This window comes from Puntigrus tetrazona, chromosome 6 (assembly GCF_018831695.1).
Source record: "Puntigrus tetrazona isolate hp1 chromosome 6, ASM1883169v1, whole genome shotgun sequence".
Lineage (NCBI taxonomy): Eukaryota > Metazoa > Chordata > Actinopteri > Cypriniformes > Cyprinidae > Puntigrus > Puntigrus tetrazona.
In genome coordinates this window covers 3,493,312-3,514,131 of record NC_056704.1, presented here as the reverse complement: position 1 = coordinate 3,514,131, position 20,820 = coordinate 3,493,312, and the positions used below count along the sequence as shown (strand labels likewise).

The following is a 20,820-nucleotide window of genomic DNA, read 5'->3' as shown; positions in this document are numbered from 1 at the left end:
TTTTGAGCACAATGCATTGCAGTAATTCATTTTTTTAAGGTCAAGAAAATATTTTCGCTCATAAATTGCGTAAAACATACCGCGACGATCATAATTCGGGAGTTTATCAAATATATTGTTTTTGCGAGGCATATGAATTGCAAAGTACTTGACACTTGTACTTGAAGCTTTACTTGAAAATTGAAGTATACAATAATGCATATTTTTATTGTCAAAATAAAATACCGCCGTTTACTTGATAACAGGTGTACATGCCACAAACTAGTATTCATTACAAACGTACGGTAGCCGTGCAATCTCTTTTTTTCGCTTAAGTGCGATAAACTAGCCGGTCTGTTTTTATTGTGTTTCATTATTGCATAGACAAATGAACAATAATTCCATAACGTTGTGATCCACAGGAAGTGATAAGATCCTTTTGTAATTGCTTTTATGGAGCGGTCACACCCTGAGAACTAGGAGGTGTCAGTCATGAGTCAGGACCACACCAGAACAATATGCTCTGGGGTAATTATAGGAACAAATGACTCTTAAAACCGGCTCTGTGTTTAGCCTCCCTTTTATTCTCCTGAAAACATCGCGGAACGCATCTTGGATTTGCATGAGTGCTCTCGGTTATCTCTCAAAGAGAAGCTTATTTAGCAGAAAGGAAAAGAAAGTCCTTTGGGGAGAGCGGAAGAAAAGAACAATGCGTTAAAAGGAGAAATCCTTTAATTTTCAGCTGGAAGAAGGGCCATTGTACGTCCAGCTTTGCCCGGCCTTCGGTACTTTATCTCCGCTGCGCTTTGACAGAAACACTAAAGCTTTTAGTGCTTTTAAACATTTGCGTTCTAAAGAGTGAGTTTGTGCAGAAGGAATCAGTTCTGCACATTCTTTGGGTTTCTAGCATCTTTTGCATATTTTGAACACTTGACACTTCTACTCCGAGAACACGAGGGACTCGGTCACGACTATTACTAAAGGTGAAAACGAGAAGGCAATACGGTGCATTAAATACAATATTACAATTTTACTATCACTCGTGTCATCCCAAACCTGTATGAGGAGGAGCCAAAACAGGAAGTTATAACCACTGGCGCATTAATTAAAGGGAAGGACACATGTACAGACAGGCCCGTCAGATATACATTTGAACATTTCGTGTAATTCTACATATATAACTTGTGTAATACATTGCGTAACTGAAACATGTGCAGAAGTCGTTTAACCTGACTGACAAAACGTCACAGTAGTTTTCTGAAAAAATGCGCAGGGTTCATTAGGCAAAATTGAGTTCAAATGCAACCCACAGAACGTTACATTTGAAATATTATCACAGGAAGAGGGTTTTAATGAACAGCGATTTGTATGAACTCAACACAGAGGTAATGCATTCGTGGAAAAATCCATAATTTTCTCTTTCCACGAGGCTCAAAAATCCCAAACCAACCTGAACAAACTTTGCCGTTCTAGCAAAGATCGAACGAATGAATTGTTTTCAATTCAGTACATTTAAATTCAAAAGGCGTTTTTGCATCCTGTCAGGAAAGGAACTGGATTTCTGAATTAAATGACTGAACCGATCATGAGTCCCACTGCTCATGAAATAAGTCCATCATTCTGCCGAACCCCTCTCGAAATGCCTAAAACATCCAGCGTCCTTGCAGACGGACGGACGGCGTGCAATATCTACGGCCACCCGGCGCTTGACGTGCTTTCGGCCCGCCATTACAGGGGTCCCGAGTCTTTTCACACACTCCAGCGTCGAGCACACAGGCCTCCCACGAGGAACCCAGAGTCCAGCTGACATCACAAGCTGTTTTGTTGGCTGTCCTTTGTAGGCCGTAATGAATCCAGCGAATGTGAAAGGAGATAAAAGGACAGCTCCAGTGAGAGTGAAGGATGGTCACACTGTGTGGCTAATGTTCTGAAGGCTTTCACCGCGGAGAATGGGAACAATGGGAGCAAATGGCAGGACAATGACCAGTGTTTTTGTCCACTCAATTTGTCTGAGGTCCTTCAACCTAATCACATTCACTCAGAGTCATTTGAAGGTTTTGTTCGAAAGAGAAACTGCTGAGAGTTTGGGCTCGCGAACAAAAGGACAGAAAGGGGAAGAATCCCCATCTATCACCATGACAGCCGGACTTTAAGACAGGGATTTGGGTCCAAAGAAAACACGGGATGAATGGAGAGGATTGGAGAGAAAGGCCAACGTTTATTCTCTCAAAAAGTCATCGGACATGCTCGACCATCACGTGCATGAGAACGGCTCGAAAGTTATTTGGTAACGACACTATGAAACCTTGAAAATGTTTTTGGAGGTTACGCTGAGAATCGATGACAAAACGTTTCATAATTTGCTTTGTAAATACCCTGGAAAAAAGGTTCGGGAAAGATTTTCATCGAGAATTTCCTCAAAGAGTGAATGAAACAAGTCATTTAGAAGTATAAAGACTTCTATTTTGTTGTAAAAAAACATTTTTTGCTTACAGTTATTTGCCACACTGTAAATTTTAATACATAGTTGTCAGAGAAGACGAATCCTAATAGTGTTGGCGTCTCTTTTAACAGAAAGAAATGTAAATAAAAAATCTACTTTACAATTTGAAGTTAATTATGAATACACATGCAGTGATTCAGAGCAGTTAACTTATTCTTTATGAGTTAAGATTAATGCACATTTTGTATTGGATCAAGGTGAGAAAGTCTAGGGTTACATACGGTTGTTTGTTTCTCTTTGGTCAAGACAGAAGTTGAGAGGACTCATGTAAGACAGGCAAAATTCAAGCAATTAGTTGTATATCACTCTAAACGGTAAGCGTAATAAAAAAAAGTACAAACCTGGATCAACATTCTTGTTAATCCTGAAACAACATTACAATCAACCAATCAGAATTGAGGGATCGTTTTTTAGGCTTTAGGTGCTTCACCTTTATTAATCTATCATTTCCTACTGATTTTAAGAATAAATTGTGGGTGTGGTTAGGATTAGCGTTAGTCCAGGATCCAAGACCCACTCTAAACACATGCAACGTGCAATTCTTTACTCTCAAAAAACTATTCTGTTATCAAATTTTAACCATTGCAATTCCTTGCCCTAGTGACATCCATTGTAATTCATAGCTATTTTATGTTTTTTGCACAAAATCATGCATATATTTTTTATATGCAAATACATTTATTTTGTATTATTAAACACAATTTTTAATACAATATTAAAATCTCATGGTTTGCTACGGAGGCCCGTCTCGCCGTGGAAAGTAATCAGTAAAAATAATTGTGACTTTGCAATCTCAGAATTTGCTTTTTGCATTTCAGAGGAAAAGAGAGAAGTAAGCTCAGAATTCTGAGGGGAAAAGAATGATGAGATGTAATCCTAGAATTCAGAATTTTTTACAGGATTTCCAACTTTTTCTCTCAAAATTGAAAGATAAAAACAGAATCACAAAGTGAAAACATGCCATTCTGAGAAGAAAACTCATATGACCTGTTAGAATTACAAGATATAAACTCTAATAAGAATACTGACATATTACAATTTAGATTTTACATCTTGCAATTCTGTCTAGAGTCCTACAGAAGAATTCAGTATTGCGAGATCTTTTTTCCTTCCGTGGTGGACATAGGGTTGGCACTGCCCCAGATGCAATTATAAGAAGAAGTTTAAACTATTTTAGGTCATAAACAACAGAAAATCAGCAGAACTTTGTTGTGAACTTGGGAACATTCTTTACGCGTGCAATCGGTTATCAGTCTACATTGTCAGTGCGGACCGCAGCGGTCCACAGAAGAAGCAAACAGCTGCTTTCTATGTCACAGTGATTTCTAAAGGCACGGTCACCTTCATCAGGACATTGTGCAGCTTTACAACTGATATTAAGACGGCGCCGTAAAACAGAGAATGGGGGTGGTAGCATGACAAATGCTTCTCTCCCCGTCCCTTTAAGCGATTTGCTCCAGAAAGGCAATTTCTGTCAGAAGGTGTTTTGTTTAGAAGACTTAACTTTAGTACTTTTGTTGCGTTTTGACAGAAAATCCTAAGGAAACGGCACGCATTAAGTCACACGACTACCATTTTGGAAACTTTCTGGCAACGCATACAGTGTCCGAATATCCTCACGTTAGAAAACAGACACCGAAATCAGGCATTGTCTGCCAAAACTCATTTTGCCGTTGTTCTGTAAACCAGTATTTTGAATGTGTTTATGACAAGTCGGTGCAGTCCAGTGTCGTTTAGACCCAAATATTCTTCTTTTGTGTTCCTTGAAGAAAGTCATACAGGTTTGGAGCGATAACATGACGATAGAACTTCATGTCTGGGTGATCCCGGGTGAACTATCATAACTACTTATTGTAATAATTTGATATATGCAATGGCATTCAAACATTTTTGCCAATGTGCATAATATTTATGTCGGGAAATGTAATATCCTGCAGTTCCGACCTGAGTCAGAATTCAGTCAGTTTATTTATTCATATATATATATATATATATATATATATATATATATATATATATATATATATATATATATATATATATATATATATATATATATATATATATATATATATATATATATATATACAATATCTTGCATTTATAACTATATTTATTAATTAATTATACTTAATTAGGTGTTTAAATCTCACAATTTATTTATTAAATTTTTTTTGATAAATGAGAATCATTAATAGTAATAGTAATAATAGCATTTTTTTGAGTGCATTCTTTCCTCAAAAACAAAAAAAATACACTTGTTCTAGTGCCTCTGTGCATAAGAATGTCAATAACTATAATAATATTAATCAAATTATTGCAAATTCCACTTCAGTTGATAAGAACAGGCATCCAAATTACAAGACGAATGTAACTCTGGCCTACTTCACATGCTTGAGTGTGTGTGTGTGTGTGTGTGTGTGTGTGTGTGTTTACCTGTGCCATGAGATCATTGCTGTAAGGGAAGCATACCACATATCTCCCTTAATAATGGATCTGGCTATCCTTTCATATCTTCTCTCAATTTTTACGCATTACCAGAGTGTATTGAAAGTGCTTTTTCAATGTAGAAGTAAAGGCAAGCATTCCTTCTTGTGCACACCTTTGAACTGAACACAATAGGATCGTCTACTGCAAAGATCTCACACTTTTGTTTGTCCATCCAGGAGGAGAAAGGCCTACAGTATCGCTTACACTCCAGAGATGATGGTTACGATTACAGACAAAGCCACAAATGTTGAGGACAAGAGGCTGTGATTCGATGCCTGCTTGCCTAACACATTGCCTCTTGTTCTCAGTCAATCCAGGATTTTGCCTTCGGGTTAATTCCTTTATGCCCTAACATAACATAGTCTCAAAACACCATGGGACACGGATGACAGACTGTAAACAAATACCCGCTGTCACCTCCGGCACCAAATCTTAAAGCCATTATGGAGAGGGATGTGAAGTGACAAGGTTTTTTCTTCTCCTGGTTATTGGAATACAGGGGGTTTCCCAGCTGTAATCAACCCATATGGAAATGAAGGTTAGGGTAACGCACTGTGCCCTGCGACATGATTAGGGCCGTCGATTTAACCTGCTTTAAAACGCTGGAAAAAACGAAGCAGGCGCTTCTTGCATCTGCAAAGTCCTTTTCAAAAAGCGCAGCTCAAGCTTCGTATTTTTGGGCAAATGCTGTAACTGTACTGCGCCTGCACTGAGGGAAAAAAAGTAACAATTTTTACTGAACTACGTTCAGTCTTTCGAATTCAAGCTTATACGGCGTTTAATTGTAGAATCGAGCAATTTCTGAGTAAAAATTGTTTTTCTTTTCACTGTGCTTCTGAAAAAAATCCTTTCTTAGGTAGCTGTGGATTTTCATTCATTTCATCTATATATGTATTATATTATACATACTATACATGTCACTGTCTGGATGTCCTGTAAAGAGGGCTTTTTAGATTAGACACCAAATGATTGGAGGTTTCATCGTGAGCATCCCTCCTTCTCTTTGGTCTTCAAAAATTAATTTAGTGACACTCTTATGGAATTATAAAAATATTTTGTAATTATCTATTAAATCTAATGTTTAAATTGTGTGGTATAATTCAACCTGTTTAAACCCAAATATGACATGTCCTCACATGTCCTCAAATGACTAAAAAGATTTTAGTCATTTTGGGAGACATGACAAATGAATATTGAAAGAAATTATATTTCAGTATTCTATGAAATATTATAGATTATAAAAACGATTTGTCATACGTTGCCCCAAAACCACATGCAAATTAGATTTAAGTTTATAGATACATTGTACATAATGAGAAAACCACTTTACACACAAGGTATATTGAATAATTCTGTTATAACATAGCTGAGAATCCTCTTTAAATCATTTTTGCTTATGCATATTCATTCATGTCTTTTAATGTTTGAATTTTTTTTTTTTGCACATTTTTTTCCTCTAAATATATAATAATTAAAAACCTAAAACATTTTTCTTGGGTATTAAATCATAAAAAAAAAAATGTATAACTCCAATGACTGGAAAATAAGAGTTTAGTCTATTTTTAACTTAAAAAATAAAGTGAAAAGTGCTTAGAGATTCCGTTAAAGTATATCTGTAAAAACAAGGTACACTATACTGAGATTTTTTTTAATTTAATTACTTAAATTAAATTACTGTTTTTTAAGTGTTTTACCAGTCATTTTAATTTCATTTTATAGTTGAAATATCCATAAAATGAATGAATATTTTTCTTTGTAACGACCTGCTGGTACCTTTTATGTTATTTTACGTATTTATTTAAACTAAAAATACTAAAACATAAATAACAAATGAATAGATATTAAGTGATACCAAGTGGTTTAATCCAAAAAACAAGTATCCGACATGACAGAACAATTGCAAATACATATTTTAACAAAAATGCAAAGAATACATGTACTTCTGACTTCTGAACAGCAAAAACACTGATTCTTCCAACCAGCAGAAACCATGCTGTCGATTCGAACGAGACGCAAACCCAGACGGGATACGAGAACAAACGTTTAACTTAATTCTCAAACAAATAACCAAGAAGTTAAAAACCCCAAACGAATCTGTTGGGCCGAACTACATTTCACAATAACCTTTGGTGGCTAGAACCGCAACTTACTCTCTTTTCCTCTCCATAAAGCCCAAATAATACCATAAAAAAAATACAAAACGTTCCAAAAATATAGCTAATGAGCAGCAGAGAAAAAGCTGCTGGTGTTATTGTGTGCAGTCACTCAACATCCCTTTCATTCTCGCGGATTCACAAAACAAATTATAAAAAAATAAAATCATTTTTCTAAAATTTCAAGGAAATCGGGGACAGCAAAACCGGGCACATTAAACACAAAAGTAGAGTTTTTTGTATTGCACAAGAACATTTGCACAAGTTTCCTTTTCCCAAGAAACAATGCAGCATTACAATGATTGTTATCCAGCTAATTTTTCTCTGAGATTTTTTTTTTTTTATTTAACGCAGATGGAGTGTCAGAATCACAAATAATAATAATAATAAATAACCAAAAATGTCTCTACGTTATAAAGCCCTCTCAGTACAGCGTTGTCTTAGTGTTTAAAGGCCTTGCTATTAGAATCAGCGGCCATTTTGGTTCATTAAGTACAAAGGCACCGGGAAAACTTACGCGTTACACATTAAGGCACATGTTAATAATCATAACATACAGTGGTGTACAATCTCTAGCCTATCATACTGGAGTGATGGCGTCTCTGGCGTGAGCGTTCAGTGCGAGCGTCTCCGGCTCCTGGAGGGAGAGCTGGAGCCCGTTGCTCTCCCCAGAAAGGAGGAGGAGGAGGAGGAGGATGCCTGGCGTCTACATCAGCCACTTCACTCTTATAAAGCGGTCTCGAAGATAATCAAGCTGCCATCTCCTGTGGTGGCGACGCCGTTGAGCTGGTGGACCGGACTGCGGTTCATGTACGCCTGAGAAAAGACAGACAGAAAGTTTATTTATGCTCACTAATTAAAAATACAATAACATCACATGACACTTCAGAAATCATTTTAATACGCTGATTTGCTGCCCAGTTATTAACTGTGCTTTTTTCGGCAAATTATCGTATTATTTTTCGGATCCTTTGATTAATACGGTTCAAAACAATGGCATTTCTTTAGAAATGTACATACACTTTAGTGACCTTGGATCACAAAACCAGCCATAAGTTGCACAGGTATATTTGTAACAATAGCAAACAATACACTATATGGGTCAGAATGATTGATTTTTCTTTTATGTCAAAAGGTAAAGATCGTGTTCCATGAAAACATTTTGGACATTACCTACCATAGATATTTCAAAACCTAATTTATTATTAATATGCACTGCTAAAACTTTATTTGGGCAACATTAAAAGTTGTCAATATTAAATTTTTTTAATTCAGCCAAATATTGTTATAACAAACCTTTCAGCTGTCAGTATAAATCTCAGTGCCAAAAAAACAAAACAAAACAGTCAAATCAATTTATTTTTGTGGTCCAGGGTCACATATTTGTGTGTGTGTGTCTATAATATATATATATATAGACACACACACACACACAAGTGTGTTATTTATAGAACTTTTGATCAGCTGAATGCCAATAATGAATGCATTTTTTGTATGCAAATGCAAATTTATACAGGTTTTCAACACCAGTTATAAATCAGAAATGTTTCTTGATCCAGTCATCATATTTAGAATGATTTCTGAAAGATCCTGTAACAATGGAGAGGAGGTAATGATGCTGAAAAAAGAATTTTGCATCACATGAATAAATTACATTTTAAAATATATTCAAACAGAAAATTTTTTTTTTTTTTTTTTACATTTGAATAATATTTCACAATATTACCGTTTTGTTTTTATCGAATAATGTCAGCCTCTGTGACCATAAAACATAAAATATTATAAGACATTTTTAAATATAATAAAAAAAAAAAAATGTAATAATATAAATGTATAAGTTTTTATAAATAAATGCAGCTTTGGTCAGCATAGGAGGTATCTTTCCAAGATATTACAAATCGTAGTAATTCCAAGATTTTCGACCAGTAGCGTTTGTGACCCTTTAATGAGACCTGGAAATGGATGAAAGGCGTCACTCTGTTCCCAAACTTTCTTCGACAAAGCTTTTCTAAACACAGGGGACGGGACACAGCGGGCTGAATGGAAGTAAAAATCCCCTCTTATTTAATATCATTATTATGCAGTAATCAAAACCTCTCATTGTATTTAAAAGCACCCATGGCTAACAATGAGCGCAAAGAGAAAAAGAAGAAAAAGCACCTGGTGTTCGACCCCCACCAACCCCACCCCACCCCCGCAGACACACGGAGAAAAGTCCCAACAACACAAAGCATGGCCGACAAACAGTTGGCCACACTATCAGATATACTCTCAATTGAGCCGGCATTCAGAGCGCACAATGGCGGAGTGGTCTGATATCAGGTGGATGTGTGCTTGAAAGCCCCGGCGGTCAGCTCCAGAGGGGCCGGCGCGGAGAATGAGCTCACCGGCTGAAGGAGGCGGAGAGGAACCCGATCCGAAGGGAGAACAACGTGCCGCCGAGGAGGGGGAATCTAATACTGACTGACAGCACAAAGGCCTGGGCTCTTTCAAACGCACTGTATTGTGGCTTTCTGGCACAGGTACATGTGGCACATATTTGGCGATGCGACGGGGAGGCTTCGCTCTGCTCACCTGTTTGGCGGTCTGCAGCAGGGAGGCCGCCTCTGCCTTCCCCGTCTGCTGCACCATCTTGTAGAAGATCCCGTTCTGGTTCTGCAGGAGGACGTGGGGGGCGTCGTACTCGTGGATTCGACCCGCATCCAGAACCTGCGGGAACGACAGATACGTTTGAAAAACAGTTGCATGATATAAACATTAAAGGCAAATAAGGTGATATTAGGAGCTGATTTATGAATGAATGACTCGTATGAACTGGTTCTTTTTAATGAATCGATTAAAATGACTCATGAGTTGCAGCTTTGATTTATTCCAGTCAGTGAGTGAGTCATTAGATCAAATCAGTCATAATACAGGCTTTAATTTCATCACCGTCGTCCCAAAATGAAGAAACTGCTGCTGTGACATACAGCGGGTAAATAAAGTATTGAAGGCGTCACCTTTTTCTCAGTAAATATATTTCTAAAGGTGCTGTTGACGTGACATTTTCACCAGATGTCTGTGACAATCCAAGTAATCCATACATACAAAGAAAAATGTATTCACTACTTCGTACAAAAGCTCATAGCTCATAGGGGTGTAACAATATCACAAACCGAACCGAAAGATCGTGATACACCGGCCGCGATACGAATCACAGTGTCACAGTGTCTACAACGGACACCATCTACTTTTTATGTCTATTTTAATGTTTATTTAAAAAAACTACAAAATTCTTAGAAAATTTATATTTTATATATTTGTAACCTTTTTTTTCTTCTTAAATGGTTAATTATGTTCAATCAACTGTGTGTGTTGGTACTAAAAATGTTTCAGGTCAAAATGAATGCATCATGATAAAGAGCGCTCCACACTCACCAGGATGCGATCGCTGTCTATGATGGTGTTGAGTCTGTGAGCGATGGTGAGGACCGTGCACTCTTTGAACTTGTCACGGATGGTTTTCTGGATCAGCTCATCTGTCCTGTAGAACGGATAAATGTCTGTTACAGCTCGGAAGAGTGTCATACTCGTTTGTAGAGGTCCTTAAACAATCTCTAAGTACTCACCGAGGGTCCACGTTTGCGGTGGCCTCATCAATGATGAGGATCCGGTTCTTCCTCAGAATGGCCCGAGCTAGACAGACGAGCTGCCGCTGACCCACGCTGAAGTTTGATCCAGACTCAGCCAGTTCTGTCTCCAGTTTAGCAGGTAACTCCTCCACAGCAGCCTTCAGCTGGACCTTTGAGCAAACCAAGCACAGATTCACTCCAAGAGCTGGACTTTGAGATCGCTTAATAATGTATTACATCTGCAATCATCACGTAAATCTAGCAACACAGTACACAAAAAAAGACGTAGTAGATGATTTTCTTTAGTGATTCCCAATTTGGAATTATTGGAGCTAAAAAATTTAGTCTAAGATACTGAAGTTTGAAGTTAATATCTTAAACTGCGCATTCACTTTTACGGTTTTCTTCAGGATAATGAAACGCAAAGTTGTAAAATGCTTAATTCTTGGCCTACACAAGTAAATCATCGCTGTAAATGTGTGTGTGTGTGCTCACTTCTTGCAGAGCGTTCCACAAGTCATTGTCTGAGTGCTGGCTGAAGGGGTCCAGGTTCTTCCTCATGGTTCCTGTGAAGAGCATGGGATCCTGAGGGATGATCGACATCTTCTGGCGGAGGTCGTGCAGGCCGATCTCTGAGGTCAACACCCCATCCACTAAGATTTTCCCCTCCGGCTCCGTCAGGCGGAACAGAGCTGAAATCAGGGAGCTTTTCCCTGCACCGGTTCGTCCCACGATCCCAACCTGTTCAACGGAAAGCAGAAAACATCAGCGCACACGTCCTGATAGACTCTGACATGATGCTCTGGACTCACCTTCTCTCTGGGTCTGAACATGGCCGAGACGTTCTTGAGAACCATGGGTCCATCAGAGCTGTAGGAGAAGTTGACCCCGTCGAAGGTTATCAGGCCCCGACTGGGCCAGTCGGGAGGAGGCCGTTTCTGAGTTTCCCAAGGTGCTTCACTTTCCAGCTCTGTGTATTCGACAACTCTCTCCACTGACGTCATCTAGACGGACACATCATTCACAAAGCAAATCAGTTTATGAGGGGTTTACCTTGCAAGGTCAGTATTAAATATGAATCAATTTAGGCAGAAAAACACGCGCATCAAACTCCAACTCACACGAGCTGAAACACTTTATATAGGCACCTCTCAGAAAGAGCACTTTTAACTGGTTACCATGCTGTTCAACAAATAATCCAATACTCCCAATAAGAAGTGTTTTCAGTACTAACAAAACAAGAATAGATTTGTCTGTGCATGAGTTTCTAACAATAATTATGCTGCTTTTTGTTACAGCTTTTCTATTCATCTACACAAATCTAGCTACATCTATAAAAATCAAACTGAGGAAGAGGTACAGTACCATCCGTAAGATTTGGGTGAATACGTTTTTTTTCCCAGAACAGATTATGTAAATTGATACAAAGTGTAAAAGTAAACACATTGACACTGCTACTTTTATGCCAAATAAACATTTTTCTATTATTAAGCGACAAGAGTTTTTAACACTTTTTTGCTATCTAATAAGCATATTACAATGATTTATGAAGGATCATGTGACTCTGAAAACTAGAGTCATGTTGAAAATTCAGTTTGCATCATATTTCAAATTAAAATATATTATAACAGAAAACGGTTATTTTTAATTATAATAATATTTCAGAATTTTACAGTTTTAGCTCAGTGTAATTAAACAAATGCAGCCTGGATGAGTCAACAAGACTTCTGTCAAAAACATTAATATATTTTATAGACCCCAGAGTTGTGGAAATTTCCTTAAATTCAGATATTAGGATCTTACCATGTTCTCCACCTCAGCGCTCTGTCTAACGCCCCACTGGAACATTCCCATCAGGGTGACGGCGTAAGACAAAGCCAACCCCACATCTCCTGCCTTCATACCTGTGAGGAACCACAATCTATTCACATACTGGTCTCAAAACTGAAGTTGATCTAAGCTCCACAAAGGAATTTCCCACTAACAGTAAAAAATAAAAATGAATAAATCTGTTTGAAATCAAATTTGGCAAACTGACGATTAAAGAGCATTCATTACTGAGACCTGCAGCATTTTCACTTTCAAAGGAAACAGATGTTTAACAGACCATCCTTAACCCAAATGTATCGTGTCATTCCATTTTTTCTTTTTAAATTTGATCATAATTATGACATTGTCTCTTTATCTTTAAATGTACAATTAAATTTATCACACACACACAAAAAAAAAAAAAAAAAAAAAAAAAAAAAAATAATAAATAATAATAATAATGTGCAACACCACCACTTAAAGGTTTGGGTAAAACAATCTCTGATGGCTTGATTTATTTAACAAAAAACAGCAGAAGTGTAAAATATTTTTACAATTTTCGATAATGCTTTTCTAATTTAATATATTTTAAAATGTAATTTATTCCTGTGATGGAAAAGCTGAATATTCAGCAGCGATTTCTACGGTCTTCAGATACATGTCTTATTATTATCATCATCAATGTTCTGCTGATTGACACTTTTGTAGAAACTGTGACTTTATTCAGGACTCTCTGATGAACAGAAGGTTAAAAAGAAATTGTTTAAAAAAAAAAAAAAAAATGTCTTTGTCACTTTTGAGCAATTTAATGCATCTTTGCTGAATGGAAGTAGTAATTTCTTTAACAAAAATTGCATACTTTAATCTCTTGAAAAGTGTACATATAATGCATTTATAACATATAAATACTTATTTTTAAATGATAATTGTTAATTTAAAAAAAATGTATAAAAAAAGACAGATGAGAAAAGTCTCAGTACGCTATCACTGTAAAGAACCCTTAAACACTGCGTTTTGGTTTATAGTGTGCACGCTTTGGGTATCTCACTGTCTTTAAGAAGCAGACATCCAAACGCTGTGATGGTCACAAACACCGAACACATTCCATCCAAGCGCACCGCAAACCAGCGTGAAGTGGTCAAGAACAGGAACCAGGCCTCTGCAGGAACACACGAAACATTTAAGAACACCACTTCGTCATCTAATCAGAGTCCCGCAAGCGCCCTACTCCTTCACCCACCCGAGTGCAGATCCTGGTGGGCATCAAACGTCTGCTGAAACCTTTCCTCGGCTTTAAAGGCACGGATGGTCCAGAGGCCTTGCAGTGAAGATGACAGATGGGAAAATACAGGACTTCGAGCTGTAGAAACACAAACTCCAGACTAAACCTACGAAGACAAAGCCGCTCTGAAGAAGCATTACTGAAGACAACAGAGAAGACAGAAAACTGGAGACACTTACTGGTCGATTCAATGCGCTTGACGTCTCGAGACGTCCGCAGGAAGTAGCGGCGTAGAAACAGGAAGGCGATCAACAGAGGAACCACAGGAATCAGAATCCAAGGGATGACAGAAGACGCCACAGCGATGACTCCGATGATTTGCAGAAACACCTGGAAGTGGATGAAAGCATGGAAGAGGGAGAAATACACGTGCAATTCATTTAAGTGAACATAAACAGCCAGTACGATAAATAGTGTTTTAGACGAGAGGTGAGCTGTAGAAGCACTGCGTCACAGCGCTCGACTGCTGGGTCATTAAAACACTTGGTGGTTTTGGTTGCTCACTTTTAACCACGAACATTTATCAAAGAAACACAGGAGAAAAACAGGCGGGCTGCCATGACAGCATGACTCGACACTTTCTGAAATCTCTTTCAAATAACCCATAATCCCCTACTCTTATCTGTTTACTGTGTTAACAAGGTTAGCGTTGGGATGAGCACTGACTGTAGCGGAACAAAAACGGACAAAAGCTTTACTCTGCTTGCGACTGTAGGACTCAATAACGTCAAAGTGAGATCTGGAAGTTTGGAAGTTTCACACCAGTGGCCGAGACCCACTATAGGGACCCGCAGAAAACTTTTTAAAAAAATTATTTAAAAAAGATAAACTGAGTCGAAAATTTGGCTACACAACTAAAAAAAAATCAACATATTTCTTTAGTTGTTCAACCTCAAAAGTTTTTTTTTTTCCCCCACAGTCTTGAAAAACCTGTATTTACTGCAACTGTATGAAGTTTTCTATAGATTTATATAACTGCAAAAGTAAAAAAAAAAAAAAAAGAAAAAAAGATATAAAATGGTAAAAACTTTTATAAAAATTGTATTGTATTTATAATGTATATACACATTTTTCTAGCAATTTTAAAGCTCTAAAATTACATTAAAAAATTATATATGTAAACATTTTTAATCCTTACACAGTAAATATTACAAATTTATTAGCAGCAAAAATATTTTGAGGGTCAAGGGTCAAAGATTTCAAGCTGTCTGCATCAAATGAAATCTAAAGTGATTTTACATCCATAGAAAGCATCTAAATCTAAGTAAAGTGTCCAGGTTTCAGATAAGCTTGTGGAGAATAATTTTTTGAAACGTTAAAGGACATGCTTATTCTGACTTGTACATATCAAAATATATAAAAAAATAAAGAAGCATTTAAATTTTATTGCGTTTTAAATTACTAAAACATTCTTACTGACAAATGGGCAAAACCTAAAGTAGTGCAACATTTAAAAAAAATAAAAATAAAAATGTTAAACGGAATGACATTTTAGTCTCGTCTGTAAATATGGGAAAAATGTATTTTCAATTATAAACCCAAAACCAAAATTGCAATGAAACAACTTTATTTTTTACGATGCACTTACCAATTTAAGTGTTACACTTACTGTTCTTATGCTTCAACCCATTTTGGCCTTTGACCCACAAGAAAAATAACAAAAACTAAGAATTTCAATAAATCAATTACAGATTTAACAGAGGAAACATATTTACAGTCAAAAAGTTTGGAAACTACCGGTATAAGCGGCACATTTGGCAAAAGCAGTGAGTCATAATCCTACAATATATATATTTTCTTAAATACTTCTGGGAATCTCCCGTTTACAGGTTCAGAAGCTGTAATCACAATGTGACGTGTTTCGGGTTTAAGTGATTTTACAGTGTTTTACTAAACACAAACACAAGACGTTTATTGGCACTAGTGTGAAAAAACAAAGCACAGACGGTAACGTCTTCCATTATTATACTTAAATATATACAATATATTAGCGCTCATCCGTTCGGTATCGAAGGCACCAATACTGTATAAATAGTACAAGCAGAATAGCAGTAAGCTATTTTTTAGGAAGTACATGCTGACTTTGCTGTCACACTAAAGGGAACCAATAGTGAGAGAGGACTGTGGGAAAGACTAAGTGACTGCAGTGTTTTCTCATCCTAAGAGAGAACAAGGAGAGCACAATGAAAAGCTCCTTAAATGAAAGACTATTGTACTTCCAACTCAGTCTGTCAAGTTTCAGACAATAGCGTTCTGAGCACATAAAGTGACGCCTGTCACCCACGTATTGACCACATTGTCATTTGCCAGGGAAGAAGCCACAATATGTTGTTGGTCCACAACATTTGGTTTACCAGAGCGAATAATGCACACGGCCACAAGTGATGGGTGTTTCAATACAGCCACGTCAGCATGTGCATATTATGTGGTTTTTAACAGATACAGCACTGCAAAACATACCTGGATAAAATCCACAAATGTCCACGGGAGTAAGGAATCAAGGTGGCCGATGTCTTTGGAAAACCGGTTGAGGATTCTTCCTGAAACGACAAGGGAAAAGCCGTTCTGAGAACAAAACTGCTTCCAGAACACTGCCATAAACACCAAACATTTTAACTAGATTTAGCTGATTTTCAAGAATTATAGTTATATGAATTATAAAATCAAGGTCATGTAGTGCGACTGACATAAATAATAAATAAATACTGTATATAAAAATAAATAAAAAATAAATAAAAAAGATTATATTTATATATTTTATATATATATATATATATATATATATATATATATATATATATATATATATATATATATATATATATAATTTAAGAAACAATTACATAACTAAAAATAGACAAATATTACACATTATGTAACATGATCAATGTTATTTATTTATAAATATTACACATATTATGCAAACAAAAACTTTTATTATGGATGCAGTGTGGATTAATCATGATTAATTGTCTGACAGCATAATAAGTCAACAAGTCTGAAAAATAAACTTTTTATTATTATATTTTTAAATTACTTATATTTAAAAAAGGGAATAAAAATGTATGATATTTAATGAACTAATATAACTAAGCTTAGAAAATACACAATAAATAAATAAATAAATATATATATATATATATATATATATATATATATATATATATATATATATATATATATATATATATATATATATATATACACACACACACACACACACACACACACACACACACACACAGATTTTTAAAAAAATCTGAAAACGGTACAAACAAAAACTCTAATAGCGACGAAAGCGTCACAAATTAAAAACAGGCTGAAATGCTGACAGAGACAGACTTTTCTGTTGCATTATTTTATCAATAACAATCCCATATTGTATTTACTGCTTATGATAATTCTGGCTATAAAGGCCTTTATCCTATGATAGTGACTGGGAGGATAATAAATGGCAGATTAAACACAAATAATGCAAACAAAGGAGAGCTCGATCCACAATGGCACCATGCAGGATATCTGTTTGTCATTTGTCAGAAATGTTTATGGCTAATCATGCTTATATTACAAACCCAAAGGACTGGCAGACATTCTAAACACCCGCTAGTGTTAACCATTCTTTATTACCAGAGAGCACCGAGACACAGGATACGGTAGTTGTATCAACTAATCCACATCGCAAGCTTATTCTAGCCATAAAAGTATGTGATTTGTGCGAGTGCCTCCCGCTGTAATTGTGCCTCGTGTGTGTGCTGCTGATAACAGTATCGTGAAAAAGGGCTCCAACTGACTCTTCAGCTGCCATAAAACTATCTATTAGACTTTTGAGACTTATAAATGCTCTTTTGCTCATGTTATCAATAGCAACACCCCGATAAGCAGTCCTCGATGACACCGAACCCAGCTCTGCTGTTTGCTCTTTAGAAGGTGAGAAAAAAACTGCATTATACTGGCCATATCAGCCGACTTTGTCCTGTACATTAAAATTATTAGGAATATAATAAAATAGAACAAGAATTTGACCCACGAGATCAAATACACATTTAGATGATATGTCCAAATAATAACCTTTTCATAAATTATATAATAAAACAAAACTGTGATGATGATAATAATAATAATAATTTTTATTATTATTATTATTATTATTATTATTATTATTATTATTGAAGATACAAAAATAATAACAATAAAATACAATGAGTCTTTATGGTATATCCAAATAACTTTTAATTGTAAATATGATCTAATATAATTATTAAATATCTACATTTACAACTTACAATAATACAACTTGAGAAAATAATAATAATAATTATTATTATTATTATTATTATTATTATTTGGGGATATACTTTGAAGATACTAAACGTTTGGAGTTGTTCTGCTGGAGTAATAAATAAACAAACAAATAGTGATTCTTAAGTCTTGATTTTTCCTAATAATTTTGTATTAATATTTATAATGTTCACTGCATTATATTTATATAATACAATTGGGGATAATTTGGGATACTTTTTTTCCACACACACGCACACCCACACGCATATAATAATTAGAATTATATATAATATATTTTATTATTATAATAATTTTTTTTTTTTTTTTTGGAGGGTGGCGGGGTATACTTTGAAGATACCATCAAAAGTTTGGACAAAGTTTTCAGAGTTCAAATCTCCAAATGATTTACCTAGCCTTATGTCTAAATGACTACAGCCCAGTTCACTTCCTCTGCCGATGCAGAATGCCACAATTCTGACTCGAACCTGAAAATCTGAGCATATCCCACCAGTCCTCAGGTCCTTACACTGGCTCCCAGGGGCTGATTTTAAAGAACTTTTACTCGTTTATAAATCACTCAATGGCCTAGGACCTAAATACATTGCAGATATGCTCACTGAAGATAAACCTAACCGAGCACTCAGGTCATTAGGATCAAGTCGGTCAGAAATAACAAGGGTTCACAGAAAACAAGAGGGGGCCTGCTTTTAACTAATACGTCACCCGCAGTCTAGAAGAGATATTTTTAATGATTATTTTATTTCCTTTTATGTAAAGCACTTTGAATTACCATTGTGCTGTGTAAATAAACCTGCCTTGCCAAATAAGTATGACAATTTCGATATTTATATGTGCCAAATATTACTGTAAATAAGGTGCAATAACAAAAAAACCCATAAACCATTGTAAAAGACTGCAATTCAGATTATCCTGATGATGCTCAGTGACATCAGTTCAGAGCATTGTTTTCCAGAGATAGGGCAACACACACACACACACACACACACACACACACACACACACTTCACTCTCAACACAGCGAATATACCTCCCTGCGTGAGCAAAGACCTCAACCTCTGCCGTTTACTCAACACTCCAGAGTAAACACTGAAATCTAGGGTAAACATCACTGAAAACACACCGGACCACTTTCCTTTCCTACTGTGTGTGACGTCTGATCATCACTTAAAAACAGCCAAAGCTCCACAAACAACAGTTATCCATAAACACCGAGTATCTCAACAGTGTACATAAATGTTCAATAATCTTTAATAACAGCAGTCCTTGCAAGACTACGAATGAGTAGCAGCATAACAGCATAAGGACTGCTCCAAATACAATGAGTAGTCTTTTTAATTAGTCAGATCTATTATAATTATAGGGATTTGAAGCACACTGTATTTTAATACGTTCAGGCTGCGTTACATTAATTATTTTCAAAAACAATAAAACAAAACTACACATGACAAAAGTGAAATATGCAGGCATTACTTTAAACTTTTAATTTAACATATAATTAATGTTTATGTTTATTGAGCAGCAAATCTGCATATTATAATGATCTCTGAGAATCGTGTGACATTGAAGACTGGAGCAATGATGCTAAAAATTCACAGAAATAAATTAGATTTTAATATATTGAAACAGCACACAGTTATTCAAAACTGCAATGAAATAAATCAGACTTTGTTAGCATAAGAGATTTAAAGAGACAGTAATGATTACACACTCCGACACCAATATGCTTGCTCAAATAACTTAATATCAATTAATCAACCATCCATTAATATTTGGATCTCTATGTATTCTGTCAAAGCACTATGACCCTACCATCACTCTACGACAGCACTTCCTGTAAAAGCCCCGCACTGGCAGGCATACTCGGTCATGTTCATGTATGAGGGTTTTTGTTTGTTGACAAGTCCAGAAAGAACTTTCCTGTCCTCTGGCAGTAACTGCACATCGGCAGAGGTTTTCCAAGAACCGCACAGGACACGTAAATCAGTAAGCATCCCAGGACGGGCTGCCCTCTGTTGGTCACTTCCAACGCCGCCTTCAAAACTAGCTTGATAGATGGCCGGGCGCCTCACCTGTGTTTTTTGTACTCACCGATGGGGTTGATGTCGAAGAAGCGGACCGGGGTTCTCAGGATGCTGTTGAACATGCGGTTGTGTAGCGTCTCGGCTGAGTTCACCAGAACGTTGAACATGATCAGTCCGCGCATGAAGCCGAAGACGATGGTGGCTCCTGTCAAACCTGACGAACGCAAGACACGCGGATCTCCATCAGCGTTGGAAGACACATGCAACACGTCTACATTTGTGCGTCTGCTGACGATCATGAGCGTACCTGCGTAGATGCCAAGGTAGAACTCCAGGTTGAGCTCTTGAGTCGTGTTAATGTTGATAGTGCCGTTTACGGTGGAACTGTTGTTAGCGGAAGACCAGTTCAGCTTCTCCTGCTCTGTGGCCCTGTCAGGCGTGACACATCGACATTGAGATAGCTGCTAAACACCAGAAAATCATGTCCATTCTGTACGGTCCATCTAATATAACAATCACCGTTTAGGTTGTTCAAATGCAGTTAGTGCACTTAATTTTAGCATAATTTACATTAGCGATGGATATATTTAAGTGACGAGACTTGAAACTTATTTCATGATATTTAATTTAAGGAATAAATTACATATGAAGGTTTATGTTTTTGAAAGAT

At 36.4% G+C, this 20,820-nt stretch overlaps 1 protein-coding gene across 1 annotated transcript in view; it reads right to left on the bottom strand.

Annotated features, from left to right (window-relative positions):
* Positions 1-6,813: 6,813 nt before the first annotated feature.
* abcc4 (ATP-binding cassette, sub-family C (CFTR/MRP), member 4) overlaps positions 6,814-20,820 on the bottom strand; it is a 28,760-nt gene continuing 14,753 nt past the window's right edge. Inside the window, 13 exon segments of the mRNA XM_043242255.1 lie at positions 6,814-7,941; positions 9,700-9,834; positions 10,543-10,648; positions 10,734-10,906; positions 11,232-11,477; positions 11,549-11,740; positions 12,540-12,640; positions 13,594-13,704; positions 13,786-13,905; positions 14,007-14,157; positions 16,288-16,367; positions 20,218-20,364; positions 20,458-20,579. Coding sequence (XP_043098190.1) covers positions 7,852-7,941; positions 9,700-9,834; positions 10,543-10,648; positions 10,734-10,906; positions 11,232-11,477; positions 11,549-11,740; positions 12,540-12,640; positions 13,594-13,704; positions 13,786-13,905; positions 14,007-14,157; positions 16,288-16,367; positions 20,218-20,364; positions 20,458-20,579 — 1,774 coding nt within the window. The 3' untranslated portion in view covers positions 6,814-7,851.